Source organism: Pelophylax lessonae, assembly GCF_965119305.1.
Source record: "Pelophylax lessonae genome assembly, chromosome: 9".
NCBI lineage: Eukaryota > Metazoa > Chordata > Amphibia > Anura > Ranidae > Pelophylax > Pelophylax lessonae.
In genome coordinates, this window is record NC_138776.1 from 260,174,885 (window position 1) to 260,196,954 (window position 22,070).

Consider the following 22,070-nt stretch of genomic DNA (forward strand, 5'->3'; position numbering starts at 1 on the left):
GGACAGAAGTGAGGGTGATATATATAAGCTGTGAGGTGGAGAAGAGGGGTGAAGGAGAGAGATTATATCTTTTCATGTGACAACACTGAAGAAATGACACTTTGCTACCATGTAAATTAGTGAGTGTACAGCTTGTATAACAGTGTAAATTTGCTGTCCCCTCAAAATAACTCAACACACAGCCATTAATGTCTAAACCACTGGCAACAAAAGTGAGTACACCCCTAAGTGAAAATGTCCAAATTGGGCCCACTTAGCCATTTTCCCTCCCCGGTGTCATGTGACTCGTTAGTGTTACAAGGTCTCAGGTGTGAATGGGGAGCAGGTGTGTTAAATTTGGTGTTATCGCTCTCACTCTCTCATACTGGGCACTGGAAGTTTAACATGGCACCTCAGGGCAAAGAACTCTCTGAGAATCTGAAAAAAAGAATTGTTGCTCTACATAAAGATGGCCTAGGCTATAGGAAGATTGCCAAGACCCTGAAACTGAGCTGCAGCACGGTGGCCAAGACCATACAGCGGTTTAACAGGACAGGTTCCACTCAGAACAGGCCTCGCCATGGTCGACCAAAGGAGTTGAGTGCACGTGCTCAGCGTCATATCCAGAAGTTGTCTTTGGGAAATAGACATATGAGTGCTGCCAGCATTGCTGCAGAGGTTGAAGGGGTGGGGGGTCTGCCTGTCAGTGCTCAGACCATACGCCGCACACTGCATCAAATTGGTCTGCATGGCTGTCGTCCCAGAAGGAAGCCTCTTCTAAAGATGATGCACAAGAAAGCCCGCAAACAGTTTGCTGAAGACAAGCAGACTAAGGACATGGATTACTGGAACCGTGTCCTGTGGTCTGATGAGACCAAGATAAACGTATTTGGTTCAGATGACGTCAAACGTGTGTGGCGGCAACCAGGTGAGGAGGACAAAGACAAGTGTGTCTTCCTACAGTCAAGCATGGTGGTGGGAGTGTCATGGTCTGGGGCTGCATGAGTGCTGCCGGCACTGGGGAGCTACAGCTCATTGAGGGAACCATGAATGCCAAGGGTACTCCCCCTTTAATAAAATCTTCTTTTATTATATCGAGTAGAACATGGAGACAGGAAGTGTGTGATTGTACTGACACAGGAAGTGATGTCAGATGCAGATAGGAAGTAATACACAGACAGGAAGTGATACACAGAAAGGAAATGAGGTAACTTATAAACAGGAAGTGATTTAGGGGTCCATAAAGGAAGTTCCGGGTTAGAGCAGGAATTGTGAGGAAGTAGAGAGAAGGTGTTGGAACTGGCAGCAGAGGAGGTAATTTATTTATTTCAGGTACTTATATAGCGCCATCAATTTACATAGCACTATACATTGTACATTATACATTCGCATCAGTCACTACCCTCCAGGAGCTTACAATCTAAGGTCCCTAACTCACATTCATACATACACAAACCAGGGCCAATTTACCTACCAGCATGTCTTTTGTGTGTGGGAGAAAACCAACGCAGGCACAGGGAGAACATGCAAACTCCAGGCGGGTAGTGTCCCAGTGGTTGGGATTCGAACCAGCGACCCTTTTAACCCTGGGCGAAAGTGCTAACCGCTACACCACTGTGCCTCCCAACCACTACACCACTGTGCCATGCATCAACTACACCACTGTGCTGCGCATCCACTACACCACTGTGCCTCCCAACCACTACGCCACTGTGCCTCCCAACCACTACACCACTGTGCCTCCCAACCACTACACCACTGTGCCACGCATCAACTACACCACTGTGCTGCGCAACCACTACGCCACTGTGCCATGCAACCACTACGCCAATGTGCCTCCCAACCACTACGCCGCTGTGCCTCCCAACCCCTACGCCACTGTGCCTCCCAACCCCTACGCCACTGTGCCTTCCAACCACAATGCCGCTGTGCCTCCCAACCCCTACGCCACTGTGCCTCCCAACCCCTACGCCGCTGTGCCTCCCAACCACTACGCCGCTGTGCGTCCCAACCCCTACGCCACTGTGCCTCCCAACCACTACGCCACTGTGCCGCGCAACCACTACGCCGCTGTGCCTCCCAACCCCTACGCCACTGTGCCTCCCAACCCCTACACCACTGTGCCTCCCAACCCCTACACCACTGTGCCACGCAACCACTACGCCACTGTGCCGCGCAACCACTACGCCACTGTGCCGCGCAACCACTACGCCACTGTGCCGCGCAACCACTACGCCATTGTGCCGCGCAACCACTACGCCACTGTGCTGTGCAACCACTACGCCACTGTGCCTCCCAACCCCTACACCGCTGTGCCTCCCAACCCCTACACCTCTGTGCCTCCCAACCCCTACACCACTGTTCCTCCCAACCCCTACACCATTGTGCCGCGCAACCACTACGCCACTGTGCCGTGCAACCACTACGCCACTGTGCAAATACGTTATGATCACTGATGATCAGTGCCCTGATTACCTATACTGGCCTCCCCTGCGAGGAGATGCCGCTGATCAGCTTTCCTCTCCACACACTCTGACAGTGTGAGGTGAGGAGAGCCAATAAACGGCACTTCTGCATTTACATGTGACCCAGCAAAACACATGGGTAAAGAGCCGCGTCATCGGCTCTGTATCAGGATCGGGGTCACGCCATGTCCTAGGAACATGATGTGGCTGTGATCGGCGCACTGCGCACCCCCACAGGTGCGCAAGAGCAGCCGTTCTGGGGCGCCATCATATGAAGTCCTCCCAGAACAAGAGCCGCACCGCTCCACCGTCATTTGATGGCATCCGGGTGGGAAGAAGTTAAAGGATTATTGAAAACTACACACACATAAAGATTTTTGTGTGTTACAATTTTTACAATTTTGGGTATTGTAGTTTTTTCATTTATCAGGCACTCGTGGTTTTCACGTTGAATACATTTGATATTTATTAACACAACACAGACACAAAACCTCCCTCACTTTTGGACGGAGGATTTAAAATGAACCCCTGCTTGTCTATGAGTTCTAATGATCAACAGGACCGCTGTATTATCTCTCTACAGAGATCAGATTTTATATGAATCACATCAGTGAGGATGAAGGAGGACCCGAGTCACATGATTGGGGGGAAATGAACCACCTCCAGTCCGGACCATTTCTGACCTATCTCTCCTACGTCTAAAAATCGTACTTTTATGCTAGAAAACCCCCGAACGTTATACGTTTTTTAAGCATTGTTACCAGGCTCCCTGATGGGACTAGAGAGCCTAGTAAAGGCTGGAGTGACGGCAATCACTAAGATCACGTTTTAGGGAATCGCCATTATTAAAAAATGATATTTCTCGATCATTGCTGCAGCTATGAGATATCAAAACTCCCGTTCGAGGACGTATATATACACATACGGTGGATGGGAAGTGGCTAAAGTAGAATTTCATCTAAAGTCTAACTAGTCTTAAAGTACTCCCTCCCCCCTCCAAATACCAATATTAACTATCCTGGGTAGAACTAATGTATAGGTAAGCGGTGCTGGGAATTCTGGGACATTAATCCAGTAACAGACAAGGGATGTGTCTGGATGGTGACTGTATCATTGTGTGTGTCAGGTTCCTATAAGGTGTCAGGATGTCACTGTCTATTTCTCTATAGAGGAGTGGGAGTATTTAGAAGGACACAAGGATCTCTACAAGGACGTCATGATGGAGAATCAGCCGCCCCTCACATCACCGGGTAAGAGGAGACTTTATTGTAAAGGAGAGAGCAGTACGGAGGCTCCACCTAGATCCCCCATCATCTGATAAACACATAGAAACAATGTATTCAGTCAGTGTGTGTGTTTCCTACAGATGGATCCAGTAAAGGGAACCCACCAGAGAGATGTCCCCGTCCTCTGTATTCCCGGGATTCCACACTGGAAGGTCACACCATCCCTCACCATCATCAGGTAGATGGCACTGAGCAACTGGAACTCAAGTACAATTCTACACTTCGAGATAACATTCTTCTATGTCATCTCTTGTTTCCTTTTACAAATCCATTGTATCGCATTTGCTCTTTAGGACAAAGAACCGAAAGACATCAAAGTTGAGGTTAAAGTAGAAAAAGAAGCGACGTTTGGAGATCAGCGGTCTATGGAGGAGGGGGATCCTCTGTATTCCCGGGATTCCATAGAGGAAGATGACAACATCTCTCACCATCATCAGGTAGATAGGACTGAGCAACTAGAACTCAAATGTTTTCTAAACTATAAGATGACATTCTTCAATGTAGTTTCTTGTGTGTAATGCTTACTTCTACATCTGAAGTGCAGCCTTTGCTCCCCTCACCCCCTATCCCCATTTCTAGCTCCTTTCAGTATCCTACATTTTCACCCCTTAAATGTATTCCTTGTTCCTTCTAAATTAACATGCGTTCCTTTCTTCTGTGGGTCTTAACTCCAGTCACATGCCACCACGAGTCCTCTTCCTCCTTCTGTGCTGATCCCAATAGCGTAATGGTTAGTACTCCTACCTATAAATACTCTCACCATGGGTTCAAATCCCAAACATGACATAACTTCCATTAGAGGGGGAAAACCGTGCGGTCACGCCGCACTTTATAATCCCACAGGATTTTGATACTGGATACGCGGATCTCCATACTAGGTATTGAGGCAATACAGTATTCTGAGATTGCGATACGCTAATTGACACAGGGGAAAGCTCTATAGTGGGGTCATGACTTACCTTTTCTATCTATGAGGGGACAAGATTTTGTGAGGGAACCATCCCACTAATCCTTAATACGTATCAGATCATAACTTCGTTTTTACACATATGGGAGGATTAAGAAATGACTAATACTAGATGGTTGGCCCCTAATATGGTCCTGGCGCCTGCCCAGGGAATACTCTCTGCATGTGCAACACTCTAGATGGGTACTGTATGGTCTTTGTAGCCCTGAGGATTTGGTGAAAGGCGTCGGCACCGAAGACCTATGAAATATACAGTGCTCATTGCATCAGTCATAATTTCTGTTGAGGAACAATTTTTTATCTACTTGTTATTTTGTACTTACTTGTTACTGTGCATTGTTTTTACACATTTTTGATATATTAAAAAGAAAAAAAAAATGTTACTTAATTTTTGATATCCCTCCATTTTGGCCTGCACAGTCCGACTTTCTTTCCCCTCCTTTTTCTTGTTGATACAGTTATGGATGATGGCCACATGTGCCATAGTTATTTTTAATTCCTCTTCCTCCTTGTGTTTCTCCAATGGAGGTGCATACTGAAGGACTTGGGGCTGTTCTTTGCTCCTGTAAGTCCAGGCTGACGTGTTGACGTGCCACTGGAGAATGGGTCCCGGGCTTCCTAGGCTCACAGGTAATGGGCAGTAGACCTGATTTATCTCTGCTTCAGGTCAGTAGCACCTGCTGGTTTGTCCCTTCTCCGGTCAGCCTGCGACTGGACAGTAAAAAGAGGGAGGAACATATGCCAGCGGAGGAGAAAACAGAAGTTTGTATATTTGAGATAACAGTTGAGGCATACAGTGTACAGGTTCTCAAAAGGGGTCTTCTCCCTAAGGCTGCCAATGTAAGCTAGACTGAACTGCAAAAAATGGCAAATCTGATAGATTGACAGAAGGGTTAACAAATGTAGGATAGCTGTCAATGAAGGAAAGACAAAAGAAGTTAAAAAAATAAACATTTCAAAATTTCCTGATGTCCAAAAGACGATCAAGGTGCTTGTTAGTACCTGACTCAAACTCCAGATTTCTTAGGATAGAAATCAAAGAAGAGGGGTGCGGAGAAAGTCCGGTAAAGAGATGGGGGAAGATATCACCCTGAGCGTAGCTCCTATGGTCAGATGCGCAGTGAGAGATGGCAGACATGAAGAAGGGAGTCAAGGAAGACCGGACAATGGAGGGCTGCTGTTATTTGCATCTGTAATCTATGCATTGAGTTGACTAATAGATGTTTTCTGATTTTTTTTGGGGGGTTTAGAGTGAAGAACTGGTGAATATAAAAGCTGAGGTTAAAGAAGAAGAAGTAGAGATGTATGTGGGGGGTGATCAGCCATCCACGGAGGAGGTTGGGATGATTATGAAGAGTGGACAGGATGGAATTTCGCAACTTATCAACACAAGTAAGCAACAGGCACTATGAAAGAAGCAATTCTCAGTCTCTGTATATATACACTATATTACCAAAAGTATTGGGACGCCTGCCTTTACACGCACAAGAACTTTAATGGCATCCCGGTCTTAGTCCATAGATACGTTGATGATGTTCTTACTGTAAGCAACTAAGATTTCACAATGATTCCCCTAATAAAGGAGGAGATGTCCTCCATGCACATGTCATGTACACTATATTACCAAAAGTATTGGGACGCCTGCCTTTACACCCACATGAACTTAATGGCATCCCAGTCTTAGTCCATAGATACGTTGATGATATTCTTACTGTAAGCAGTTAAGATTTCACAATGTTTCCCCTAATAAAGGATGTGATGTCCTCCATGTTGAACAAGGGTAGCACAGAATTTGTATCACTGGGTGAAAAAGGTTGAACATTTCAAAAACCTTGGTTCTTTTCTAAAGAGTATTGTGTTATTTGGATCCCAGAAACAGATGACGAGTCCGAAAGAGTATGCAAAATATAATATAATAACCCCTTCAGGATTCTTCCCATTGTCATTTTAGGAAGGATACAAACACTCCACATATGTATCCAATCTTTATCTGCACCTATACGTCTTCCATGCACATGTACACTATATTATCAAAAGTATTGGGACGCCTGCCTTTACACGCACATGAACTTTAATGGCATCCCAGTCTTAGTCTGTAAGGTTTAATATTGAGTTGGCCCAGCTATAACGGCTTCAACTCTTCTGGTAAAGCTGTCCACAAGGTTTAGGAGTGTGTCTATGGGAATGTTTGATCATTCTTCTAGAAGCGCATTTGTAAGGCACTGATGTGGACGAAAAGGCCTGGCTCGCAGTCTCTAATTTGTCCCAAAGGTGTTCTATCGGGTTATGGTCGGGACTCTGTGCAGTCCAGTCAAGTTCCTCCACCCCAAACTCGCTCATCCATGTCATTATGGACCTTGCTTTGTGCACTGGTCCAAATTATATGGTGGAGGGGGGATTATAGTGTGGGGTTGTTTGTCAGGGTTTGGGCTTGGCCACTTAGTTCCAGTGAAGGGAACTCTTAAGGCGTCAGCATACCAAGACATTTTGGGCAATTCCATGCTCCCAACTTTGTGGGAACAGTTTGGGGATGGTCCCTTCCTGTTACAACATGACTGCACACCAGTGCACAAAGCAAGGTCCATAAAGACATGGATGAGCGAGTTTGGGGTGCAGGAACCTGACTGGCCTGCACAGAGTCCCAACCTCAACCTGACAGCACACCTTTGGGATGAATCGGAGCTGAGACTGTAAGCCGGGCCTTCCCGTCCAACATCAGTACCTGACCTCACAAATGCACTTCTGGAAGAATGGTGAAACATTCCCATAGACACACTCCTAAACCTTGTGGACAGCCTTCCCAGAAGAGTTAAAGCTGTTATAACTGCAAAGGGTGGGCCAACTCAATATTGAACCCTACGGACTAAGACTGGGATGCCATTAAAGTTCATGTGTGTGTAAAGGCAGGCGTCCCAATACTTTTGGTAATATAGTGTATATATAAAATGTGTATATATACACACATAGTATATATTATTTTATTTTTTACATTTTCTTTCCAACAGATGAATGTGATGTCGGAAATTCCTCGGAGAGACATCTTCTATTATCTGCTGATTGTAAGTCAGAAGATAATGTCATCACACAGGATCCTCCAGGAGGAAATCCAAATACACAAAATATCCATCACAGACCTTCCTGTCCGGAGACATCAATGGATCCCTCTGATCAGGGGGAATCTTCTCACCAATCACATACTATGATTGCAAATATCCATTTAGGATCTCACACTGCAGATAGATCAACAGATCCTTCTAATCTCAAGGAATCTTCCTTACCTCATGAAGGAGCTCACCGAAGTGAGCGTCCTTATTCATGCTCAGAGTGCGGGAAATCTTTTACTCGTAGAAGAGGCCTTGCTAACCATCAGAGACTTCACACGGGTGAGCGTCTTCATTCATGTTCAGAGTGCGGAAAATTATTCCTTAACAAAAAAGCGCTTGTTCAACATCAGAGAATTCACACGGGTGAACGTCCATATTCATGTTCAGAGTGCGAAAAATCTTTCTTTCATACAAGGGAACTTATTCGGCATCAGAGAAATCACACAGGTGAGCGTCCTTATTCTTGTTCAGAGTGCGGGAAATCATTCATTCACAAAGCACTCCTTGTTAAACATCAGAGAACTCACACAGGTGAGCGTCCCTATTCATGTTCGGAGTGTGGAAAATCTTACTCTCATAAAGAAAGCCTTGGTAAACATCAGAGAATTCACACAGGTGAGCATTCGTATTCATGTTCAGAGTGCGGGAAATCATTCACTCATAAAAAAGGCCTTGTTGAACATCAGAGCATTCACATGGGTGAGCACCCTTATTCCTGTTCAGAGTGCGGAAATTCTTTCACTCAGAAAAGAGGCCTCGTTAAACATCAGAGAATTCACATGGGAGAGCATCCTTATTCATGTTCAGAGTGCGGGAAAACTTTTACTCATAAAAGAAGCCTTGTTGTACATCAGAGAATTCACACGGGAGAGCATCCTTATTCATGTTCAGACTGCGGGAAATCTTTTACTCATAAAAGAAGCCTTGTTGTACATCAGAGAATTCACACGGGAGAGCATCCTTATTCATGTTCAGAGTGCGGGAAATATTTCACTCAGAAAAGCAGCCTCGTTGAACATCAGAGAATTCACATGGGTGAGCGCCCTTATCCATGTTCAGAGTGTGGAAAATCTTTCACTCAGAAAAATTGCCTCGTTGCACATCAGAGAATTCACACGGGTGAGCGCCCTTATTTATGTTCAGAGTGCGGAAAATCTTTCACTCGGAAAAACGGCCTTGTCGAACATCAGAGAATTCACACAGGCAAATGTCCTTATTCATGTTCAGAGTGCGGGAAATCTTTTCATAGGAAAGATACACTTGTCAAGCACCAGAAAATACAGTGTAGTGTGGATGGTGGAGGAGAGCTGTCAGAGAATGTAGTGTAGATGGTGGAGGAGAGCTGTCGGAGAATGTAGTGTGGATGGTGGAGGAGAGCTGTCGGAGAATGTAGTGTGAATGGTGGGAGGAGAGCTGTCGGAGAATGTAGTGTGGATGGCGGAGGAGAGCTGTCAGAAAATGTAGTGTGGAAGGAGGGCTGTCGGAGAATGTAGTGTGGATGGTGGAGGAGAGCTGTCGGAGAATGTAGTGTGGATGGTGGAGGAGAGCTGTCGGAGAATGTAGTGTGGATGGTGGAGGAGAGCTGTCGGAGAATGAAGTGTGGATGGTGGGAGGAGAGCTGTCGGAGAAGGAAGTGTGAATGGTGGAGGAGAGCTGTCGGAGAATGTAGTGTGGATGGTGGAGGAGAGCTGTCAGAGAATGTAGTGTGGATGGTGGAGGAGAGCTGTCGGAGAATGTAGTGTGGATGGTGGGGGAGAGCTGTCGGAGAATGTAGTGTGGATGGTGGGAGGAGAGCTGTCGGAGAATGTAGTGTGGATGGTGGAGGAGAGCTGTCGGAGAATGTAGTGTGGATGGTGGAGGAGATCTGTCGGAGAATGTAGTGTGGATGGTGGAGGAGAGCTTTCAGAGAATGTAGTGTGGATGGTGTAGGAGAGATGTCGGAGAATGTAGTGTGGATGGTGTAGGAGAGATGTCGGAGAATGTAGTGTGGATGGTGGAGGGGAGCTGTCGGAGAATGCAGTGTGGATTGTGGAGGAGAGTTGTCGGAGAATGTATTACAGGCATTGAGCATTGAGTAAAGAGATGGAACACAGGGGTGCAGAGAGTGGTCAGTGATGTGGACACTACTGAGGGAACAATGTGTGGTGGAGATATGGACACTGATGATAAAGGAATGTCACTACCAGGGTTTGGTTAATATTGAGGACATTATTATTGATTTATTAAAACTAGGTGAGTGGAAAATCTGATGGTAGCCAATAAGACCCCTTTCACACTTGCCTAATCCAATGTGATTTTCGGTGTCCGACTTTAATGTAACTTTGAAGTGTTTTTACTCTCTCTGGCATTGAAGTCATGTCAAAGTCTGATCAGTGCAGGAACCTTTTCTGAAGTCACAGCGACATCAGTAGTGTCAGTTGGAACGGCTCTCCTAGAGATATTTGGCATTTCACATGTCCTGCACCTTTGGGCCTAAGTGAGAAGTGTGAAAGGACCGTCAGCTTCTTACTTCAGTTTGTTCAATTCAGCTTTGAGGAAAAAAAAATAAAAAAAAACCTAGAATCGAATTGTTTTCTATGCTGAGCTGCACCAGATTTTACACCTTCCAATTTTAGTAAATCAACCCCAACGTGTGCACTGAGGATTTCTCTGCATTGCAGCATAAAACTCCTGATATCCTTTCCTAGGACATTCATTCCTGGTGATAGAATTTTCCAGCACTGAAGGTCGGAGTGATTACTCAGATCTGGGCTCTATGCACCGAACACTTCCAGGAAACGCGTGGCGAAATCCCCGATGAAAATAGGAAATTTTAATAACTTTTGATAAAAATGGGAAGATATATTATCAACTAAATAGAATAGTGATGTCAGATGTGTAAGTTTTCTATGAAGGGACATGACTGATATTAATTGAGTCCTTTGTATATTGGGAACCATTTGAAAAAAATTAATAAATTGAGATTTGTCATTTCTGTAACCAGAATTTTACCGGAGTTTGTTGCTCTGTTGGATGTATTACTGTGTCTTCTATATGGTTATAAATAGAGATTAAAAACAAAAATTCAATGAGACCTGTGTTTATTAGTAACCATTTTAAAATATGGTTGAAAAATAATATACAGTGTGTGTGTGTGTGTTTATATATATAAAAAAAATACATATATATATGTACAGTATCTTACAAAAGTGAGTACACCCCTAAGTGAAAATGTCCAAATTGGGCCCAATTAGCCATTTTTCCCTCCCCGGTGTCATGTGACTCATTAGTGTTACAATGTCTCAGGTGTGAATGGGGAGCAGGTGTGTTAAATTTGGTGTTATCGCTCTCACTCTGTCATACTGGTCACTGGAAGTTCAACATGACACCTCATGGCAAAGAACTCTCCGAGGATCTGAAAAAAATTAATTGTTGCTGTACATAAAGAGCCTCTGGTTTATAGACCGGATACATCCTAAACATAGAACCATTTATCCTACCGTCTATCCAGAGCCTCTGGTTTATAGACCGGATACATCCTAAATATAGAACCATTTATCCAATTGTCCATCCAGAGCCTCTGGTTTATAGACCGGATACATCCTAAATATAGAACCATTTATCCAACTGTCCATCCAGAGCCTCTGGTTTATAGACCAGATACATCCTAAATATCGAACCATTTAGCCAACTGTCCATCCAGAGCCTCTGGTTTATAGACCGGATACATTCTAAATATAGAACCATTTATCCAACTGTCCATCCAGAGCCTCTGGTTTATAGACCAGATACATCCTAAATATCGAACCATTTAGCCAACTGTCCTTTCAGAGCCTCTGGTTTATAGACCGGATACATCCTAAATATCGAACCATTTAGCCAACTGTCCATTCAGAGCCTCTGGTTTATAGACCGGATACATCCTAAATATAGGATTATTTATCCAACTGTCCATCCAGAACACCATTGCAGTGTTATCTTATAATATTCACATAGTGAAAAAAGACGGGACTCCCCCTTTAATACAATCAAATCTTTTCCTATTATACAGAGTAAAACACAGAGACAGGAAGTGATGTCAGGTGCCGACAGGAAGTAATACATAGACAGGAAGTGAGGTAACTAATGAACAGGAAGTGATTTAGGGGTCCATAAAATTCCGGGTGAGAGCAGGAATTGTGAGGAAGTAGAGAGAAGGTGTTGGAACTGGCAGCAGAGGAGGTAATTTATTTAGTTCAGGTACTTATATACTGGGCACTGATGGCTGGCACAGATGGGCACTAATAGAAGGTACTGATAGGTGGCACTGATGGGCATTGATAGGTGGAACTGGTGGGCACTGATAGGTAGCACTGGTGGGCATTGATAGGTGGCACTGATGGGCAGCATTGATGAGCAGACACTGATGGGCACTGACTGGCATCACTAATGGTGTCACTGATGGGCACTGCTGGGGTTGTACTATAATCAGGGCACTGATTACCTGTACTTGCCTCCCCTGCGAGACGATGCTGCTGATCAGCTCTCCTCTCCACACTCTCTGTCAGTGTGAGGTGAGGAGAGCCAATAAACGGCATTTCTGCATTTACATGTCACCCAGCCAATCACATGGGTAAGGAGCCGCGTCATCGGCACTGTATCGAGATCGGGGTCTCATAGACTCTTGTCTGAGTTCTAATAATCAACAGGACCGCTATATTATCTGTCTACAGAGATCAGATTTTATATGAATCACATGATCACATAAGTGAGGATGGAGGAGGACCCGAGACACATGATTGGACGGAAATGATTCACCTCCAGCCCAGACCATTTCTGACCTATCTCTCCTTTGTGTAAAAATCGTACTTTTGTGCTAGAAAATTACTTAAAACTCCTGAACGTTCTACGTTTTTTTAAGCATTGTTACCAGGCTTTCTGATGGGACGAGAGAGCCCAGCAAAGGCTGCAATGAGGGAAATCACTCAGATCACATTTTAGGGGATCGCCATCATAAAAAAAAAAAAGATATCTCGATCATTGCTGCAGCGATAACTGAGATATCACAGGTAAGCGGTGCCGGGAATTTTAGGACATTAATCCAGTAACAGACAAGGGATGTGTCTGGATGGTGACTGTATCATTGTGTGTGTCAGGTTCCTATAAGGTGTCAGGATGTCACTGTCTCTGTGAAGGAGCGTTTAGAAGGACACAAGGATCTCTACAAGGACGTCATGATGGAGAATCAGCCGCCCCTCACATCACCGGGTAAGAGGAGACTTTATTGTAAAGGAGAGATCAGTACGGAGGATCCACCTAGATCCCCCATCATCTGATAAACACATAGAAACAATGTATTCAGTCAGTGTGTGTGTTTCCTACAGATGGATCCAGTAATGGGAACCCACCAGAGAGATGTCCCCGTCCTCTGTATTACCGGGATTCCACACAGGAAGATCACACCATCCCTCACCATCATCAGGTAGGTGGCACTGAGCAACTGGAACTCAAGTACAATTCTGCACTTCCAGATAACCTTCTTCTATGTCAGGGGTCTTCAAACTATGGCCCTCTAGTTGTTCAGGAACTACAATTCCCATCATGCTTAGTCATGTCTGTGAATGTCAGAGTTTTACAATGCCTCATGGGATGTGTAGCTGGAGGGTCGTATTTTAAGGATCCCTGTTCTATGTCATCTCTTGTTTCATTTTACAAATCCATTGCATCATATTGGCTCTTTAGGGCAAAGAACTGAAAGACATCAAAGTTGAGGTTAAAGTGGAAAAAGAAGAGATGTTTGGAGATCAGCGATCTATGGAGGAGGGGGATTCTCTGTATTCCCGGGATTCCATACAGGAAGATCACACCATCCCTCACCATCATCAGGTAGAGGGGACGGAGCAATTAGAACTCAAAGGTTTTCTAAATTATAAGATGACATTCTTCTATGTAGTCTCTTGTTTTAATGCTTACTTCTACATATGAAGTGCAGCCTTTGCTCCCCTCACCCCCTATCCCCATTTCTAGCTCCTTTCAGTATCCTACATTTTCACCCCTTAAATGTATTCCTTGTTCCTTCTAAATTAACATACGTTCGTTTCTTCTGTGCGTCTTAACTCCAGTCACATGCCACCATGAGTCCTCTTCCTCCTTCTGTGCTGATCCCAATAGCGTAATGGTTAGCACTCCTACCTATAAATACTCTCACCATAGGTTCAAATCCCAAAGATGGCATAACTTCCATTAGAGAGGGACAACCTTGCGGTCGTGCCGCACTTTATAAGCCCACGGGATTTTGATACTGGATACGCGGATCTCCATACTAGGTATTGAGACAGTACAGAATTCTGAGATTGCGATACCCTAATTGACACAGGGGGAAGCTCTATAGCGGGGTCATGGCTTACTTTTTCTATGTATGAGGGGACAAGATTTTGTGAGGGAACCATCCCACTAATCCTTAATACTTATCAGATCATGACTTTGTTTGGACACATATGGGAGGATAAACAAATGAGCAATACTAGATGGTTGTCCTCTAATAAGGTCCTGGTGCCCGCCCAGGGAGTACTCTGCATGTGCACTACTCTAGATGGGTACTGTATGGTCTATGTAGCCCTGAGGAAGCATTTGGTGAAACGCGTTGGCACTGAAGACCTATGCAATATACAGTACTCATTGTATCAGTCAGTTTGAGGATGCCCCACAGATGCTCAATAGGGTTTAGGTCTGGAGACCTGCTTGGCCAGTCCATCACCTTTACCCTCAGCTTCTTTAGCAAGGCAGTGGTCATCTTGGAAGTGTGTTTGGGGTTGTTATCATATTGGAATACTGCACTGCAGCCCAGTCTCGGAAAGACGAAGATCATGCTCTGCTTCTTCAGTATGTCACAGTACATGTTGGCATTCATGGTTCCCTCAATGAACTGTAGCTCCCCAGTGTCGGCAGCATTCATGCAGCCCCAGACCATGACACTCCCACCACCATGCTTGACTGTAGGCAAGACACACTTATCTTTGTACTCCTCACCTGGTTGTCCCCACACACGCCTGACACCATCTGAACCACATAAGTTTATCTTGGCCTCATCAGACCACAGAACATGGTTCCAGTAATCCATGTCCTTAGTCTTCTTGTCTTCAGCAACCTGTTTGCGGGCTTTCTTGTGTATCATCTTTAGAAGAGGCTTCCTTCTGGGACAACAGCCATGCAGACCAATTTGATGCAGTGTGCGGCGTATGGTCTGAACACTGACAGGCTGATCCCCCCACCCCTTCAACGTCTGCTGCAATGCTGGCAGCACTCATATGTCTATTTCCCAAAGTCAACCTCTTGATATGACGCCTGGCACATGCACTCAACTCCTTTGGTCGACCATGGCGAGGCCTGTTCTGACTGGAACCTGTCCTTTCAAACCGTATGTATGGTCTTGGCCACCGTGCTGCAGCTCAGTTTCAAGGTCTTGGCAATCTTCTTACAGCCTAGGCCATTTGTATGTGGAGCAACAATTGTTTTTTTCAGATCCTCAGAGAGTTCTTTGCCATGAGGGGCCATGTTGAACTTCCAGTAACAAGTATGAGAGAGTGAGAGCGATGACACCAAATTTAACACACCTGCTCCCCATTCACACCTGAGACCTTGTAACACTAACGAGTCACATGACACCTAGGAGAGAAAATGGCTGATTGGGCCCAATTTGGACATTTTCACTTAGGGGTGTACTCACTTTTGTTGCCAGCGGTTTAGACATTAATGGCTGTGTGTTGAGTTATTTTGAGGGGACAGCAAATTTACACTGTTATACAAGCTGTACACTCACTACTTTACATTGTAGCAAAGTGTCATTTCTTCAGTGTTGTCACATGAAAAGGTAGAATAAAATATTTACAAAAATGTGAGGGGTGTACTCACTTTTGAGAGATACTTTATATTGAACTGCAAAAAGTGGCAAATCTGATGGTGGCTGAGCAGACAATGACAGGAGGGTTAATAAATGTAGGATAGCTGTCAATGAAGGACAGGCAAAAGAAGTTACAAAATGAACATGTCAAAATTCCCTGATGTCCAAAAGACGATCAAGGTGCTTGTTAGTACCTGACTCAAACTCCAGATTTCTCAGGATAGAAATCAAAGTAGAGGGGTGCGGAAAATGTACAGTAAAGAGAAGGTGGAAGATATCACCCTGAGCGTAGCTCCTATGGTCAGATGTGCAGTGAGAGATGGCAGACATGAAGAAGGGAGCCAAGGAAGACCGGACAATGGAGGGCTTCTGTTATTTGTATCTGTAATCTATGCATTGATGTGACTTTAATAGATGTTTTTTGTTATTTGGGGGTTTAGGGTGAAGAACGGATGATTATAAAAGCTGAGGTTAAAGAAGAAGAAGTAGAGATATATGTGGGGGGTGATCAGCCATCCACGGAGGAGGTTGGGATGATTATGAAGAGTGAACAGGATGGAATTTCGCAACTTATCAACACAAGTAAGGAACAGGCACTATGAAAGAAGCAATTCTCAGTCTCTGTATATATACACTATATTACCAAAAGTATTGGGATACCTGCCTTTACACGCACATGAACTTTAATGGCATCCCAGACTTAGTCCATAGATACGTTGATGATGTTCTTACTGTAAGCAGTTAAGATTTCACAATGTTTCCCCTAATAAAGGATGTGATGTCCTCCATGTTGAGCAAGGGTAGCACAGAATTTGTATCACTGGGGGGAAAAACGTTGAACCTTTCAAAAACCTTGGTTCTTTTTTAAAGAATATTGTGTTTTTTGGATCCCAGAAACAGATGATGAGTCCAAAAGAGTATGCAAAAATAATATAATAACCTCTTCAGGATTCTTCCCATTGTCATTTTAGGAAGGATACAGACACTCCACATATGTATCCAATCTATATCTGCACCTATACGTCCTCCATGCACATGTACACTATATTACCAAAAGTATTGGGACGCCTGCCTTTACACGCACAAGAACTTTAACTGCTTCCGGTCCGCGCTATAGCCTATATACGGCTGCAGCGCGGACTCGAATTTTCGGGAGGCCGTTTTTAAACGGCCTCCCAGAAGCAGTCTCCCCGCGCGCTCCCGAGAGCGCGCATCGGGGAAATTCTGTGTCGGCCGTGTCCCTTGGACACAGCCGATCACAGATCGTGGTGAATGGCCAATCACAGCGGCCATTCACCACGTGATCGGACCGTCCAATGAGAGATGATCTCATATGTAAACATATGAGATCATCTCTCATCGCCGGCGCTCCTTCCTCACACGGAGCCTGCAGTGTGAGGAAGGAGGGGGAGCCTCACAGCGCCAGGGACACAGAAGAAATGTAATCAGGGCACCGATCACTAGTGCCCTGATTACAAGAGGTAAAACACATACACAAATTGCCCACAGTGCCCGCCTACAGTGCCCCCCCATCAGTGCCCACAATCAGTGCCCATAGTGCTGCCAGTCAGTGCCCATCAGTGCCTGCTCATCTAGGCACTGATGAGCACTGCCTGGCAGCACTATGGGCACTGAGTGTGGGCACTGATGGTGCTGCCCATCAGTGCTCATCAGTGCCACCCGTCAGTGTCCATCAGTGCCATCCGCCAGTGCCCATCAGTGCCGCCTATCAGTGCCCATCAGTGCCGCCCATCAGTGCCGCCTCTCAGTGCCCAGCAGTGCCACCTCTCAGTACCACCTCTCAGTGCCCAGCAGTGCCACCTCTCAGTGCCCAGCAGTGCCAACTCTCAGTGCCCAGCAGTGCCGCCTATCAGTGCTCATCAGTGCCGCCTATCAGTGCTCATCAGTGCCGCCTATCAGTGCCTCCTATCAGTGCCGCCTATCAGTGCTCATCAGTGCGGCATATTAGTACCTCCTCATCAGTGCCCATAAGTGCCACCTCATCAGTGCCCATAAGTGCAACCTCATCAGTGCCTATCAGTGCAGACTATCAGTGCGCATCAGTGCCGCCTATCAGCGCACATCAGTGAAGGAGAAAAATTTATTTATTTTCAAAATTTACTCGCAGAAAATAAGAAAAACTTTTTTTTTTCAAAATTTTCTGTCTTTTTTCTTTTTTTTTGTAAAAAATAAAAAACCCAGAGATGATTAAATACCACCAAAAGAAAGCTCTATTTGTGTGAAAAAAATGATAAAAATTTCATATGGGTACAGTGTAGCATGACCGCGCAATTGTCAGTCAAAGTGTGAGAGCGCTGAAAGCTAAAAATTGGTCTGGATGGGAAGGGTGTTTAAGTGCACAGAAGGCAAGTGGTTAATGGCATCCCAGTCTTAGTCCATAGATACGTTGATGATGTTCTTACTGTAAGCAGTTAAGATTTCACAATGTTTCCCCTAATAAAGGAAGTGATGTCCTCCATGTTGAGCAAGGGTAGCACAGAATTTGTACCACTGGGGGAAAAAGGTTGAACCTTTCAAAAACCTTGGTTCTTTTCTAAAGAGTATTGTGTTATTTGGATCCCAGAAACAGATGAAGAGTCCGAAAGAGTATGTAAAAAAATAACATAATAACCCCTTCAGGATTCTTCCCATTGTCATTTTAGGAAGGATACAGACACTCCACATATGTATCCAATCTATATCTGCTCCTTTATGTCTTCCATGCACATGTACGCTATATTATCAAAAGTATTGGGACGCCTGCCTTTACACATACATGAACTTTAATGGCATCCCAGTCTTAGTCTGTAGGGTTTAATATTGAGTTGGCCCACCCTTTGCAGCTATAACGGCTTCTATTCTTCTGGGAAGGCTGTCCACAAGGTTTAGGAGTGTGTCTATAGGAATGATTGACCTATCTTCCAGAAGCGCATTTGTGGGGTCAGGCAATGATGTGGACGAAAAGGCCTGGCTCACAGTCTCTAATTCATCCCAAAGGTATTATATCAGGTTGAGGTCAATACTCTGTGCAGGCCAGTCATGTGCCTCCACCCCCAAACTCGCTTATCCATGTCTTTATGGACCTTGCTTTGTACACTGGTCCAAAACATTTGGTGGAGGGGGGATTATGGTGTGGGGTTGTTTTTCAGGGGTTGGGCTTGGCCCCTTAGTTCCAGTAAAGGGAAATCTTAAGGCGTCAGCATACCAAGACATTTTGGGCCATTTCATGCTCCCAACTTTGTGGGAACAGTTTGGGGATGGCCTCTTCCTGTTCCAACATGACTGCACACCAGGGCACAAAGCAAGGTCCAATAAGGATATGGATGAGCAAGTTTGGGGTGGAGTAACCTGACTGTCCTGCACAGAGTCCTGACCTCAACCTGACAGCACACCTTTGGGAGGAATTGGAGCGGAGACTGTAAGCCGGGCCTTCCTATCCAACATCAGTGCCTGACCTCACAAATGCGCTTCTGGAAGAATGGTCAAACATTCCCATAGACACTCCTAAACCTTGTGGACAGCCTTTCCGAGGAGAGTTGAAGCTGTTATAGCTGGAAAGGGTGGGCCAACTGAATATTGACCCCTACGGACTAAGAATGGCATGTGTGTAAGGGGAGGTGACCCAATACTTTTGGTAATATAGTGTATATATAAAATGTGTATATACCCACACAGTATATATTATTTTATTTTTTACATTTTCTTTCCAGCAGATGGATGTGATGTCGGGAATTCCTCGGAGAGACATCTTCTATTATCTGCTGATTGTAAGTCAGAAGATAATGTCATCACACAGGATCCTCCAGGAGGAAATCCAAATACACAAAATATCCATCACAGACCTTCCTGTCCGGAGACATCAATGGATCCCTCTGATCAGGGGCAATCTTCTCACCAATCACATACTATGATTGCAAATATCCATTTAGTATCTCACACTGCAGATAGATCAACAGATCCTTCTAATCCCAAGAAATCTTCCTCACCCCATGAAGGAGCTCACCGAATTGAGCGCCCTTTTTCATGCTCAGAGTGCGGGAAATCTTTCATTCGTAGAAGAGGCCTTGTTAACCACCGGAGACTTCACACGGGTGAGCGTCTTCATTCATGTTCAGAGTGCGAAAAATTATTCCATAACAAACAAGGGCTTATTAGACATCGGAGAATTCACACGGGTGAACGTCCATATTCATGTTCAGAGTGCGGAAAGTCTTTCTTTTATACAGCAGACCTTATTCGGCATCAGAGAAATCACACGGGTGAGCGTCCGTATTCATGTTCAGAGTGCGAGAAATCATTCATTCATAAAAGAGGCCTCATTGAACATCAGAAAATTCACATGCGTGAGCACCCTTATTCTTGTTCAGAGTGCGGAAAATCTTTTACTCAAAAAAGAGGCCTCGTTAAACATCAGAGACATCACATGGGAGAGCGTCCTTATTCATGTTCAGAGTGCGGGAAATCTTTCACTCAGAAAAAAATCCTCGTTGAACATCAGAGAATTCACACGGGTGAACGTCCATATTCATGTTCAGAGTGCGGAAAATCTTACACTCAGAAAAATGGCCTTGTTGCACATCAGAGAATTCACACGGGTGAGCGCCCTTATTTATGTGTACAGTGCGGAAAATCTTTCACTCAGAAAAAAATCCTTGTTGAACATGAGAGAATTCACACGGGTGAGCGTCCATATTCATGTTTAGAGTGTGGAAAATCTTTCACTCAGAAAAATGGCCTCGTTGAACATCAGAGAAGTCACACGGGCGAGTGTCCTTATTCATGTTCAGAGTGCGGGAAACCTTTTCATAGAAAAGATAAACTTGTCAAGCACCAGAAAATACAGTGTAGTGTGGATGGTGGAGGAGAGCTGTAGGAGAATGTAGTGTGGATGGTGGGGGAGAGCTGTCGGAGAATGTAGTGTGGATGTTGGGGGGAGAACTGTCAGAGAATGTAGTGTGGATGGTGGAGGAGAGCTGTCGGAGAATGTAGTGTGGATGGTGGGGGAGAGCTGTCGGAGAATGTAGTGTGGATGGTGGGAGGAGAGCTGTCGGAGAATGTAGTGTGGATGGTGGAGGAGAGCTGTCAGAGAATGTAGTGTGGATGGTGGAGGAGAGCTGTCGGAGAATGTAGTGTGGATGGTGGGGGAGAGCTGTCGGAGAATGTAGTGTGGATGGTGGGGGAGAGCTGTCGGAGAATGTAGTGTGGATGGTAGAGGAGAGCTGTCGGAGAATGTAGTGTGGATGGTGGGAGGAGAGCTGTCGGAGAATGTAGTGTGGTGGAGGAGAGCAGTCGGAGAATGCAGTGTGGATGGTGGGAGGAGAGCTGTCGGAGAATGTAGTGTGGGTGGTGGAGGAGAGCTGTCGGAGAATGTAGTGTGGATGGTGGAGGAGAGCTGTCGGAGAATGTAGTGTGGATGGTGGAGGAGAGCTGTCGGAGAATGTAGTGTGGTGGAGGAGAGCAGTCGGAGAATGCAGTGTGGGTGGTGGAGGAGAGCTGTCGGAGAATGTAGTGTGGATGGTGGGGGAGAGCTGTCGGAGAATGTAGTGTGGATGGTAGAGGAGAGCTGTCGGAGAATGTAGTGTGGTGGAGGAGAGCAGTCGGGGGAATGCAGTGTGGGTGGTGGAGGAGAGCTGTCGGAGAATGTAGTGTGGATGGTGGAGGAGAGCAGTCGGAGAATGCAGTGTGGATGGTGGAGGAGAGCTGTCGGAGAATGTAGTGTGGATGGTGGAGGAGAGCTGTCGGAGAATGTAGTGTGGATGGTGGGGGAGAGCTGTCGGAGAATGTAGTGTGGATGGTAGAGGAGAGCTGTCGGAGAATGTAGTGTGGATGGTGGGAGGAGAGCTGTCGGAGAATGTAGTGTGGTGGAGGAGAGCAGTCGGAGAATGCAGTGTGGGTGGTGGAGGAGAGCTGTCGGAGAATGTAGTGTGGATGGTGGGGGAGAGCTGTCGGAGAATGTAGTGTGGATGGTAGAGGAGAGCTGTCGGAGAATGTAGTGTGGTGGAGGAGAGCTGTCGGAGAATGTAGTGTGGATGGTGGAGGAGAGCTGTCGGGGGAATGCAGTGTGGGTGGTGGAGGAGAGCTGTCGGAGAATGTAGTGTGGATGGTGGAGGAGAGCAGTCGGAGAATGCAGTGTGGGTGGTGGAGGAGAGCTGTCGGAGAATGTAGTGTAGATGGTGGGGGAGAGCTGTCGGAGAATGTAGTGTGGATGGTGGAGGAGAGCTGTCGGAGAATGTAGTGTGGATGGTGGAGGAGAGCTGTCGGAGAATGTAGTGTGGATGGTGGAGGAGAGCTGTCGGAGAATGTAGTGTGGATGGTGGGGGGAGAGCTGTCGGAGAATGTAGTGTGGATGGTGAAGGAGAGCTGTCGGAGAATGTAGTGTGGATGGTGGGGGAGAGCTGTCGGAGAATGTAG

The 22,070-nt window shown here is 45.6% G+C and overlaps 1 protein-coding gene across 1 annotated transcript in view; it reads left to right on the forward strand.

Moving 5' to 3' along the window:
* Window positions 1-22,070, forward strand: part of LOC309564412 (uncharacterized protein) — a 1,531,146-nt gene that overhangs the window by 1,406,017 nt on the left and 103,059 nt on the right. Inside the window, 2 exon segments of the mRNA XM_082269040.1 lie at window positions 8,152-9,085; window positions 19,658-20,493. Of these exon segments, the coding sequence (XP_082125166.1) occupies window positions 8,152-9,085; window positions 19,658-20,493 (1,770 nt within the window).